The sequence below is a fragment of the Equus quagga genome, chromosome 14 (assembly GCF_021613505.1).
Source record: "Equus quagga isolate Etosha38 chromosome 14, UCLA_HA_Equagga_1.0, whole genome shotgun sequence".
In the NCBI taxonomy this organism is placed as follows: Eukaryota; Metazoa; Chordata; class Mammalia; order Perissodactyla; family Equidae; genus Equus; species Equus quagga.
Window position 1 is genome coordinate 9902394 of NC_060280.1, and position 13314 is coordinate 9915707.

A 13314-nucleotide genomic window follows, 5' to 3' on the forward strand; every position below is an offset into this window, starting at 1 on the left:
AACTTACTCGGCATTCCCGACAGCTCTTGGTTAAAATCCGCTGGCCTTCTGCAAGGACTTTCCCTCCGTAGATACATTTTGCTATAATAAAACAGAAAAGTGGGTCAGATATTTATGCTATGCAACAAAATGACCTCAGAGGTGCCATCCAACTCCCACAGATTCCACAGAACATAAATTCTCTGATTCTAAACAATATAAATCTCCTCATCTAGAGGAAGACATTGGAAGAGCGAGGAGATAACTGTTGAATCCCCAATCAGACTGCCATCTTGATTGTTTGCCATGAGTCCTTCATACCAAGGATATACAATTATTTCAATGTTGCAGTTGCCAAAGGAACTAGAGAATGAATCGATGTGGTGAGGAGGTAAAAGGAAGGAAGGAGTGGCTGTCATGTCCGTGGAGCGCAATAGCAGTAGCTCTGATTCAAACACTCCAGCCATAAAATGAATGACCAGGTGAAAGGGGACTCGTTCTGTTCATCAGAACCTCAACCACAATGCAGAAGGATGCCATTTTTTGACCTGCAATCATGCGAAGTGCATATCCTTAACCTATCTGTTCCCTGGGAGCTCAAAGACAACCAAGAAATACAAGCCATGCCAGTATAATGCTATATCAATGCAGGAGAGACCGCCTTTGGAAAGGTGAGCTTAACTGGCTGATAGGGAGGCCATGGGGTAGAGACAGGCCTTGTAGAAAAGTTCAAAGAGAAGCATAAATGGAGCTCCCACCACTCAGTTTAGATTCCACTGGGACTCAGTCCTCACTCAATTTAGATTCCAACTTGGTGACCCACTTTTAAGCAAGCACAGAATATGTTAATGTGATATGACTCTAATGTGTCTCCACCAAATTCTCCAGCCACATCAACAGGAACAGAGCATCAAGGGCCTGATGGCTCCCTGTCCTGCACAGATGAGGATCCTTCCTGCCCTCGTCCCTCAGGAGAAGCAGAAGTGAAGACATGCACTCTAAGAGCTAAAACCACCTCACCCCTCAGAGTGTCCATTTCTGAATCTCTTAGAAAGAAGTTAACTAAATTTGGTAGTTTCCTAGTTGTACAATTTTCTCACTCTCACGCAATGTTCAAGTACGTCAGGACCTTAGGGGTCAACTTGCCCCACTTCCTCTTGTTAGCCACAGGAAGAGAACAAGCCAGAGTCACTGGTTTACTTAACAGCACAATCTGAAAGTGGATGCTGTGGTGTGCTACCCAGATCCCCCTCCAAGCCCAAAGGACACACTCCTGCAGCTGCTGAGACAGTCGATGACCAACAGCTCTCAGCTGAACAGTGATCTAGGACTTGTCCTTGGTTGAAGAGAGCCAACTTGCCCAAGGTCAAGTCCCCTTCCTGAGCAGCCCACATCCAAAGAGTGGTCGATGAACACAGTACAAAGTCCCAGCCCTTTGCCCCAACTCAGGACAACTCTTAAAGGTCACCCCAGGTCCGGATCTCCCTATAGAAGGGACTGAGCTATTTGTGGTAACTGCATTGCAGTTCTGCCTCTTCTTCTGCCCAGTTCTGCTTCTTTCACTATCTCACTCCCGCCCCAGAACTGATCCTCACAGAACCTCCTAATAAAGCACTAGCTAATCTCCATTTCTAACTGTTTCCCCTCAGAACCTGCAACAGCCCACACCTGACTCAAATCTGTTCCACTCCAACCACTCTCGGTGAACGGCACCAGCATCCACCCCACCACCCAGGATCCTTCTAACCTCTCCCTCATCTCACCCCCATCCTGATCAGCACCCAAATGCTAGCAATGCTCCCTCCTTAAGTTTCTCAAATTAATCTAGTTTCTCCACTCCCCACCACCTACTCCAGATACTAAGTTTGTTCGGGCCATCACCATCCCTACTTTTTAGTCTACCAGAACTTCCTAACTTGTCTCCATGTTCTGGTCTCAATCCTATCCAGTCCTTCCCCCATACAACAGTCAGACATGTTTTATTACATGCAAATATGAGGCCCTGCTTTAAAACCATTATGGCTCGTTAATGCCCTCAGAACATAGTTCAAAGTCCTTAATTCAGCACACAAGGCCATGCATGTGGCCCCTTCCTTATCTCTCCAGCTTCGAACTCACCAATTCCTGTGCATTCATACCCCCTCCCGAACATTCCCACCTCCACATATACTCTAGCCATGCTTTCTCTCTTGCTTCCGGGATTTGCATATACTCTTCTCCTCTCCAGGATCACTCGACCACTCCTTTCCCTGGCAATCTCCCATCCTATATACCCATCAGTCTCAAGTTGGGCCTGACTTCCCCCAAAAAAGTTGTTCGTGACCTCTAACACTGGTGAACTTCCCTCACTGTGTCTGTCGTACCCTGGACCCAGCCCTGAGTGAGTACAAATCACATTTTATCTCAGTTGCTCATTTCATTACACATCTCTCCTGCTGTAACCTCCATAAGGGTAGGGACTATGTCTATTCACAATTTTATCTCCAGCCCCAAGCTCAGTGCCTCTCTGGGCTTATTGTTAGGAACAACAAATTATTCTAGAATTAATGAGCCTCCAGCTGTAGCAAAAACTAATCAAATTTCTTGTGTCCCAGATAGGAGTTCTTTTTGCTATTCAATACAATTTCAAACATTAAAAGCAGATAACAACGCAATCAGAATAAAACCAGCAACAATAACAAAAGAATAGAGAATCAATACAATTTTTTAGATAGATCCCCTTTCTCTCTCCACTTAAAAAAAATTATCCCTGATCATCTTTTAGGCCTCAATTTTCTCGATAAATCAGTTGGCCATGACTCATTGGTCCTAATGATGTGGATTCCCCAAGTCACTTGTATGGGGAGACTACACCTCCAAGGGCCTGGAATTCCTGTCTAATAAACTCTCAAACTCCCAAACGCAGCTGCCGCCAACTTGGCAAGACGGCTTGCTCCAGAGTGACAGTTCTGCTAAATGCGCTGCCATCAAATCTGCCATCTGCTTCCCGGCCCAGGCTTGGAAGCAAAGAAATAGACTTTTCTCCCTCATTTTGCCCCTTGCCACCCCTGCGATGGTACGAGCACACTTGCTACCCTGTCCTCAGATGTTACCTGACTCCTCTCTTCCTCTGCCTGACTCCCCAGCACTCCTAACTGGAGACGGGAACCTCTTCTTGTTTACCTTCACACCACACACGGGGACACAGCCATCTCTCAAAGCCACCTGTCTGGTATAAAATTGAATGTCCACTGAACTTTATGCCCTCACAAAGCAGGCTGTTTAAGGGGCTGTGAATGATGTCAACATGGTGCCACATGCCTCAGCCATTGGCAGCTCGGCCCTGACGCAGGACACGTATATGATTACAATAACAGTATCAATGAAACTATCTTAGGACAGCTTTTAGGATCTCCACTGGAGGTCCCAAGAATTCCCCCTGCTTTCTCATATTCACCCTGCTTCTCTGAGAGTGGCCCCCGTCCCCTGTCACTGCCCTCCATATGCCTAACATCAGTCCTCATTATCCAACCTCTTGATCTACAGCCAAAAGGCTTTTTGTGATGTCTGAGGAAATTCAAGCATAAGGTGAGTCAGGCTCCAGTGCCTTTGGCTGGGGCATTTGGGACTCCATTCCAACAGCTTTCGGTAGGAGTAGAAATGTAAACGGATACCTGAAGCCCTTCATGCCACACTGGAGACATGCAAACCAGAATCTTTCACAGTGTCCAACCATGAAATTGAAACCCAGCACCAACACACACTTCTCCACGATGTCAGAAACAAATGTACTGGGATTTACAGAAACAGTTATGCGGTTCTATGTTTTTGCACCCGCAGACATCTGGCCCTCCAAATTTGGACCTGATTTCTCTATTGCAATGATCGGACGCTTTGCCATTTGGGTGCACGCTGAATAAACAATTGACAGGTATGCGTTGCCCCCTCCCCCCCCCACGTCAGATGTGGACGCAAGGTCACTCTGTCTTTATTTAGGTATTTGTACCCTGCACACACGCCAGCCATCCCTGGGCACTCAGCAGCTTAGAATATCTAAATCAGCACTGCGTATTGGGCTTAAGGAAAGTGGCAGATCAGGAAGGCTGAACGCCCAAGCATCCTTCCTCCCTCGGTGAGTTCATTCACAGATCTGGTTTCAGATACCACCTCTCTGAGCAAGGCGCCCACATCAGACTGGTTGTCCCTCAGGCATCTCCAACTCACGTACTGCAAACAGAATGCATCGCTCCCTGAACTACTTCTTCCACCTGCTTCATTTCTGTTAATCACGCTGTGAGTCTCCCCGGGCTCTTGTTCAAAACTTGGCAACTCCTCCCTTACAGACGCTCTGTTCCTGATTCATCTGTCTCATGCAAAAACATGCTTATGGAGTACCCACCATGAGCCAGGTATTTTGGCTGTCACTCACATCTATCCCTTCCTTTTCATCTCCCCAGGCAGTGCCTGCCTGCCTGCCAGCCTCCTCACCTCCACCTGGAATATGCCTGAATTCCATACCCGGGCCCTGCTGCCAGCTCCTGTGGTGCAGTGGCCTATGGAAAAGCACTTCTTTGATTATGCCACCGCCCTGCTTTAAAATCTTACTTTTCCATACCCAAACTAATGCTGTGTTTACTTCCATGATTCTGCAAGAGCAATTCCCTTTGGCAGGCGTGTTCTTACCCACTTTGTACACATGGCAAGCTCCCATTCATTTGTCAACACCCTACTCAGCTGTTATTTCCCCTATGAAGTTTTCCTAACACACACATGCGCACGTTTCTGATGGAGTCATCACTCCCTTCTCTCTGCTACTCTGCATCTGATGTAGTGCGCATGTTACATGACCCTCTCTGCCCTAACAAGACGGTGCGTGCTCCTCCCTGGACAGCGGGTGCAGAAGAGACAGGTTAAGAGGATGGGCTCTGGAGCCAGACTACATGGGTTTTATTTTGGCTCCACCTAGGCTCCGAGACCTTGGACAAGTTACTTCTCTTCTCTGTGCTTCACTTCTTCATCAGTGAAATGGGGAAAGCAGTGGGGCCTACAACTTTGGGTTGTTGGAGGAACTAAATGAATTAATACACATAAAAGGGCTTAACACAGTGCCTGACACAGAATGAATGATGTATATGCGTCCTCTGTTGTATGCAGAGGTAAGGACAGTGTTTGGGAGAGGAGCTCAGTAGGGATGACTGGATGAATTTTATGGAATACGATTGTCATCATCCATCCTGAAGCCACCTATGCCTTTATTTCTATTTCTAACCCACAAAAACCCTCTGGTACCATCAAACAGACCATTTCCCTTTCTCTCTGCCACCTCTATTCCTTTGTAAATGCTGCTGGGCATAGCTAAAGATCCCCTCTCCATCCTCCTCCCCTCCCCCTTCTCTGATAGTTCTCGAATCTGTCCACCAAAAGAATGCAGATTCCAGGACACCTCTGTCTGATTTAGGAGGTCTGAGTGGAGCCCTGGAAATCTCTAAGAGGTTCACCAAGTGATGCTAACAGGCAACTCGGTATGTCCGATGCCTTGAATAGAGCAGACACCCAACAAATGTTTGAGGAACGAAACTCCACCATGCCCACAGCCAGGGAATCTAGAAGTTGTCCTGAGCTTCCCCTGACGCCTTCCAGAGAGAACATCCTAGTATCAGGCCCTGTTACCTCCACCGTGAAAACCCCCCACACCCCCTTGCTCCCAGAGACGGCCTGAGTGTTCCGGCCTTTCAACCAGAATAGGACCAAGCACTTTTCACAGGCAATGAACCGAGAACACAGACTCTAGACAAAGTTCTTTCCTATTTCGAAACAGAGACTTCATCCTTAAGTGCTACGGCTCCTGAGGCCATGACAAGTGCATGAACACTCAAGAAGTCAGCAACAAAACAATCTGCTTTTTTATATCGGCTCCTTTTGTCTGAGTCAGGTCAATACCTTTCCTCCAAGTCCCTACAATACTGCCCCACCCACCCCAGAGAGTAGCTTAGGAGATTCTACCTGAAAGGGACAACCAAAGTGAATAGTCTCCATCCTTTCTCTGATGTGAAGATACCTGAAAATTTCTAGAAATTCTACAAGCTAATATTAGAACTTTGCTTTAGCAAATCTCATTCTCGTCTCCTCCACCCCGCTGCTCAACCTGCCATGGTCATCTTGCAGAAGGCTAGAAATATGTAGCTTGGCTCCACTTCCTCCAGGAGCACCCAGACCTAACACCAATGTCCTCCCCTGCTCCCACAGCTGTTCTTCTGTTCTAACAGTGCCCCATCCATACGCCTAATGTGACCACACTCACAACTCTGGATGCTGGAAATCACATCTCTAACTTGAAAGTGAGCCCTCTGAAGGAGAGAGCGCTCTTTATCACTCTCCCAGCCACCAGCACTCAGTGACTGCCTACCGCATATTTCTATGAAGAACTAGTGAGAAATGAAAACCCTCCAGGCCAGAGGTTCTCAACCTTTTAATGACCATTGGTGACTTGTATCATTTCTTTTTAAGTTATTTTTTGAGTTAGTGGTTTTATTTATTTGTATTACCACTTTATTGAACTATAAACTTATCAAACTACCAATCAGAGCTGCTGAGAAAATTAGTGCTACCTACCTAAATTGCTAGGAATTCCAAACAAACACAAAAACAAACTGATGTTTTAGTTAGCTTGTATATCAGTATCTTGGTAAAATTGGGTAATTTTCTGAAATACTTATAAAATTTAAGATTCGCAAATGAATTATAATAAAGAAAAATGATTATCCCATACACTTTTAATGAGAGGACAATTTGATGATATGTATTGGGGTCTTGAAAATGTCAGTCTACTGGCACAGTAATTCTACTCTGGAGAATTCTATCTTAAGAAAATACAAAATACAAAAACATGTTTTCTCTATAAAACATGTTATTGAAGAGTAACTTATAATAGTGAAATTTGATCATTGGGGAATGATCAAATAAGTTATGCAACAGTCAAAGAATAAAATTCTATGAAGCTCATTAAAATGAGGTTTACACAGAGTTTTTAAAAACACAGTAATACTTGGGGCCAGCTTGGTGGCCAAGTGGTTAAGTTTGCACACTTTGGCGGCCTGGGGTTCTTGGGTTCGGATCCCAGGTGTGGACCTACACACCACTCATCAAGCCATGCTGTGGTGGCATCCCACATACAAAACAGAGGAAGATTGGCACAGATGTTAGCTCAGGGCCAATCTTTCTCACGAAAAGCAAAAACAAAAACAAAACCACCACAGTAATACACTTAAGTGATAATGGTAAGTCAACAAAGCAGGGTAAAAATTATTTGTACAATAAAATCTCAACTGTAGACAAAATATAAATTAAAAGAATGAAATCCACTAAAATTTCAAGACTGGTTGTTTCCAAGTGGTGGTATTTCCAACAACGGTACCCTTCTCTGTGTTTTCAAATGTCACACAATAAGCACAATGCTTTTATAATTAGAGAAAATCAAAAGGTTAAAACACGAAGCAGGTGAAGGACTCATCTAGCCCCACGTCCAAACAACAACTTCCAAGAGACAGCATTCACAGATCTGACCAGGGAACTCAAAATAATGCATTAAAAATCTCATATTTTGTAAACAAATTCCCATTCGTTTTTCAACTTTTTTCCTCTGCTATTATATAGAATATCAAGATTGGAAAAAATTAATGTGTACCTACTTGCAACTATCTTTTGGAAAAAATTAATGTGTACCTACTTGCAACTATCTTTCCATCATGAAATCAAACTATCATGTCAACACTGGGGCACTTAAACTATCCATATTGCCAGACATGACTTCCAAACGCTCTTGGGAAAGAAACAAGAAAATTTCTCTTTTTAGATCAACTCCAAGCACATTCTCTTGAGTAATGGGTGTAGTGTGCTAACCTTGAAAAGAAGGAATATTCCAAAGTTCCCTTTGAAAGAGTTCAAAGGTCTGAGCAGGTGTGACCAGACCAACTAGCCCCACTTCCACTGCCATATCAGGTAACATGCTGTTCTTGGCAAAAAGCTAGACCACTGTGTTTTGAAAACCTAATGATGTTGGCAGTTTTTGGAGGAGAAATGATCTTGAAAATTATCTGTAGGCTATCACGTTTCTAACCTAAGCTCTCCTTTCCTACAGAAGATCATACGGTTTGATGAAAAGACTACAGGCTTTGTAGTCAGACGGGACTAGTTTTAGATCTCACCTTTGCCACTCACCAGTCTTGGTAAGTTAACTTCCCTAAGCCTAAGCTGCCTGTAAAACAGAGATAATAATCATCCCCAGCTACCGGATTGCGGTGCAGAGTCAATCAGCTAACAGAATTAAAGCACCAAGCATGGCACCCGGCACTGACCGAGCATTCTAACGACATCTCTGACTCTTACTGCTTGTCTCAAGGTTCGTTTCACCATTTCATTTGAAATAGCGCCCTTTGCAATGCAGAGGAAAAAGGATTTTTAAATCATTATATAACCTGGAAAAGCCAACTTTGAAAGAATTACTTCAGTATTTTAGCAGAAGTTTATCCTGAAATTCCTAACAAGGCCTTTTAACAGTGGGAAATCTGGCCAAGACCTTAGAAAGCCAAAACACAGGATTTGGCCCTTAATTTGATCATTGAGAATGAGGGGGCCAAAGCACACGGAGCTTTGGGGTCATGACTTTACAGATCAATCCCCATTACCAGTTGTTTGATCCTAGAGAAGTGACTTAATCCCTGTGAACACCAGTTTCTTCTACACAGAATAGGAAGAAGTAAAGTAATTAGGGTTGATGTGGGGATTATTTTTTTAAGTAGCAGCCTATGTAAAGCATCTGCCACATCACAGGTGATTAAAATACAGCAGCTCTTGGGGGTGGAGCAAAATGGCAGGGTGAGCTGACCCGGGATTCTCTCCCCTCCAAAATACAAGAAAAGATTGGAAGAACTGAATTTCAGAGAACAAACATAATGCCAGCTCGTTAGAGACCTACAATACCAAGAAGGCAGAGATCATAAACCTTGCAGACGGCCTCGGAGGCGCTGGAACGGTAGGAGAGAACATCGCTCCCTCCCCTAGAGTCTGCGATGGCTGCAGCGCGGGTCGGGAAGGAGCGGGGGAGGGGCCACGCGACCGGGGGATCATCCAGGACTCCTGCCGCTGATTCAGTGGAGACCCGCTGACGGGGGGGAAAGTTTCCGTCCATGGGGACCCCATAAATCAAAGGCCTTGGGAGACCAGAGAACAGAACTGATCTGAACCCAGACCAGCGCGTGTGAGTAACAGCCCCTCCCCCCCAGCAAAGCCAGTGGGTGCAGCCATCTTGCCCCAAGGCGGAGAGCTAACATGCCGCTCCCGACCCCCATCTAGCGGCGACAGGCTGTAACTGCAACTGAATTCTACCACCATGAGAAAAAACTGCTCCTCTACCATCCAGCAATTTATAAAAGCCCCAGACCAGAAGGAAAACAATAAAAACACAGAATTAAGTCCTGAGGACTTGAAATTAGGTAAACTAAGTGATAATGAATTCAGAGCAGCTATAATCAAAAAACTCAATGAGGTAGAGAGAAAGAGAGAAACAAGCTGAGTTCTGGAGTTACTTCACAAAAGAGATTGAAATCATAAAGAAGAATCAAACAGAATTACTTGAGATGAAAAACACAATGGACCAAATAAAACAGAATACAGATTCCCTGAATGCCCGTGTAGACAACATAGAGGAGCAAATTAGCATAATCGAAGATAGACAGGCTGAATGGCACCAGACAGAGGAAGAAAGAGAACTAAGAATTAAAAACAATGAGGAAAATCTCCGAGAGATAATGGATTCAATGAGGAGTAAGAACATAAGGATCATAGGAATTCCCGAGAATATGGAAAAGGAAAATGGAGCAGAAAGTGTGCTTAAAGAAATTATTGAAGAGAACTTCCCAAATCTAGGGATCAACGGAGAAATGTGTGTAGAGGAGAGTTTTAGATCTCCTAGATTTGTCAATGTAAAAAGACCTACTGCAAGGCACATAGTAGTAAAGTTGGCAAATAGGAATGATAAGGAGAGAATACTCAGGGAATTAAGGAAAAAAAAGAGAATAACCTATAAAGGAGCCCCTAACAGACTGTCAGCGAATTTCTCTACAGAAACCCTACAAGCTAGGAGAGAATGGAGTGATATATTCAAAGCTTTAAAGGATAAAAACCTTCAGCCAAGAATACTCTATCCAGCAAGAATTTCCTTCAGATATGAGGGAGAAATTAAATCTTTTCCAGACAAACAAAAGTTAAGAGAATTTGTAACTAAAAGCCCTCCATTACAAGAAATCCTCAAGAAGGCTCTCATACTTGAAAAAAGGAAAAAGAGAGAAAGGGGACACAATCCACAGACTAGGGAGACCGATGGATAGAACCATAACAGGATAGCAAATATTCAATTAGAGCATTAGGGTAAAGGTAAGGAAACTACCAAAACAAGGATGATCTTAGCACTCTAACTACAAATGAATAAGACGAGTTGGAATAAAAAATGAAAATAATTATTTAGGAGGGGAAGAGCAAAGGGTCTAAATCAGTATTGGTCAAATAGGTAAGAGACCACCAGAGAATAGACTATATTATACACGCGATTCTAAATACAAACTTCAAGGTAGACACTAAAATAAAGTACAGAACAGAGTCACAAATCATAAATAAGGAAAAATCTAAGAAACCCAGCATAAGAAATTGCAGTATTAAATGGGTAGTCTAAAGCAAACAGGAAAAGAAACACAAGAAAACAAGATAATGAGCAAAAGATTAACAGCATTAAGTCCACATGCATCAATAATCACTCTCAATGTGAACGGATTGAACTCTCCAATAAAAAGACACAGAGTGGCAAAATGGATTAAAGAACAAGATCCAACAATTTGTTGCCTCCAGGAAACACACCTCAGCCCCAAGGACAAACACAGATTCAGGGTGAAGGGGTGGAGGACAATACTTCAAGCAAATAGCAGGGAAAAAAAGGCAGGTGTAGCAATTCTCATATCAGACCAAGTGGATTTCAAAATAAGACAGGTAAAGGGAGACACAGAGGGACAATATATAATGATCAAAGGGACACTTCATCAAGAAGAAATAATGCTTATAAATATCTATGCACCCAACACAGGAGCACCAAGATTCATAAAGCAACTATTAACAGACCTAAAGGAAGATGTTAAAAACAACACAATAATAGTAGGGGACCTCAACACCCCACTCACATCAATGGACAGATCATCCAGACAGAAAATCAACAAGGAAATAGTGGAGCTGAATGAAAAACTGAAACAATTGGACTTAATAGACATATATTGATCACTCCACCCTGAAAGAGCTGAATACACATTCTTCTCAAGTGCACATGGAACATTCTCTAGGATAGACCATATGTTGGGAAACAAGGCAAACCTCTACAAATTTAAAAAAATTGAAATAATAACAAGCATCTTCTCAGATCATAGTGCTATAAGGCTAGAAATTAATTACAAGAAAAAAGCTGAGAAAGGCACAAAGATGTGGAGACTAAACAACACTCTACTGAACAAGCAATGGATCATTGAAGAAATTAAAGAAATAAAAAAATACCTGGAAACAAATGAAAATGATAGCATGCCATACCAACTCATATGGGATACAGCAAAAGCTGTATTAAGAGGAAAATTCATCGCAATACAGGCACATCTTAACAAACAAGAAAAATCCCAAATAAGCAACCTTAAAGCACACCTAACTGAACTAGAGAAAAAAGAACAAATGAATCCCAAAGTCAGCAGAAGGAGAGAAATAATAAAAATCAGAGCAGAAATAAATACTATTGAAACGAAAAAGGCAGTAGAAAGGATCAATGAGACAAAGAGGTGGTTTTTTGAGAAGATAAATAAAATTGACAAACCACTAGCCAGAGTTACAAAGAAAAAAAGGGAGAAAGCTCAAATAAACAAAATCAGAAATGAAAGAGGAGAAATAACAACAGACTCTGCAGAAATACAACAGATTATAAGAGAATACTACAAAAAACTATACGCCAACAGAATGGATAACCTAGAGGAAATGGATAAATTCTTGGACTCCTACAATCTCCCAAAGCTCACTCAAGAAGAGGCAGACAATTTGAACAGACCAATCACAAGGAAAGAGATTGAAACAGCAATCAAAAACATCCCAAAGAATAAAACCCCAGGACCAGATGGCTTTCCTGGGGAATTCTACCAAACTTTCAGAAAGGATTTAATACCTATCCTTTTCAAGCTATTCCAAAAAATTAGGGAAGATGGAACACTTCCTAACACATTCTATGAGGCCAACATCACGCTGATACCAAAACCTGACAAGGACACCACGAAAAAAGAGAACTACAGGCCAATATCACTGATGAACATAGATGCAAAAATTCTAAACAAAATTTTGGCAACCAGAATTCAGCAATTCATCAAAAGAATCATACATCAGGATCAGGTGGGATTCATACCAGGGACACAGGGATGGTTCAACATCTGCAAATCAATCAACGTGATACACCACATCAACAAACTGAGGAATAAAAACCACATGATCATCTCAATAGATGCAGAGAAGGCATTTGACAAGATCCAACAGCCATTTATGATAAAAACTCTGAACAAAACGGGCATAGAAGGAAACTACCTCAACATAATAAAGGCCATATATGACAAACCCATAGCCAACATCATACTCAATGGGCAAAAACTGAACCCCATCCCCCTGAAAACAGGAATGAGACAGGATGCCCTCTATCACCACTCTTATTTAACATAGTACTGGAGGTCCTGGCCAGTGCAATCAGGCAAGAAAAAGGAATAAAAGGAATCCAAATAGGGAGGGAAGAAGTGAAACTCTCGCTGTTTGCAGACGACATGATCTTATATATAGAAAACCCCAAAGAATCCATTGGAAAACTGTTAGAAGTAATCAACAACTACAGCAAAGTTGCAGGGTATAAAATCAATTTGCATAAATCAGTAGCATTTCTATACTCCAGTAATGAACCAACAGAAAAAGAACTCAAGAATACAATACCATTCACAATCGCAACAAAAAGAATAAAATACCTTGGGGTAAATTTAACTAAGGAAGTGAAGGACCTATATAATGAAAATTACTGGCCTTTCTGAGAGAATTGGATGATGACATAAGGAGATGGAAAGACATTCCATGTACATGGACTGGAAGAATAAACATAGTTAAAATGTCCGTTCTACCTAAAGCAATCTACAGATTCAACCCCATCCCAATCAGAATCCCAATGACATTCTTTACAGAATTAGAACAAAGAATCCTAAAATTCATATGGGGCAACAAAAGACCCCGAATTTCTAAAGCAATCCTGAGAAA

At 42.6% G+C, this 13314-nt stretch overlaps 1 protein-coding gene across 1 annotated transcript in view; it reads right to left on the bottom strand.

Moving 5' to 3' along the window:
- Positions 1-13314, bottom strand: part of NELL1 (neural EGFL like 1) — a 750986-nt gene that overhangs the window by 556660 nt on the left and 181012 nt on the right. The window contains exon 10 of the mRNA XM_046685488.1: positions 8-81. Coding sequence (XP_046541444.1) covers positions 8-81 — 74 coding nt within the window. The remainder of the gene's footprint in view (positions 1-7; positions 82-13314) is intronic.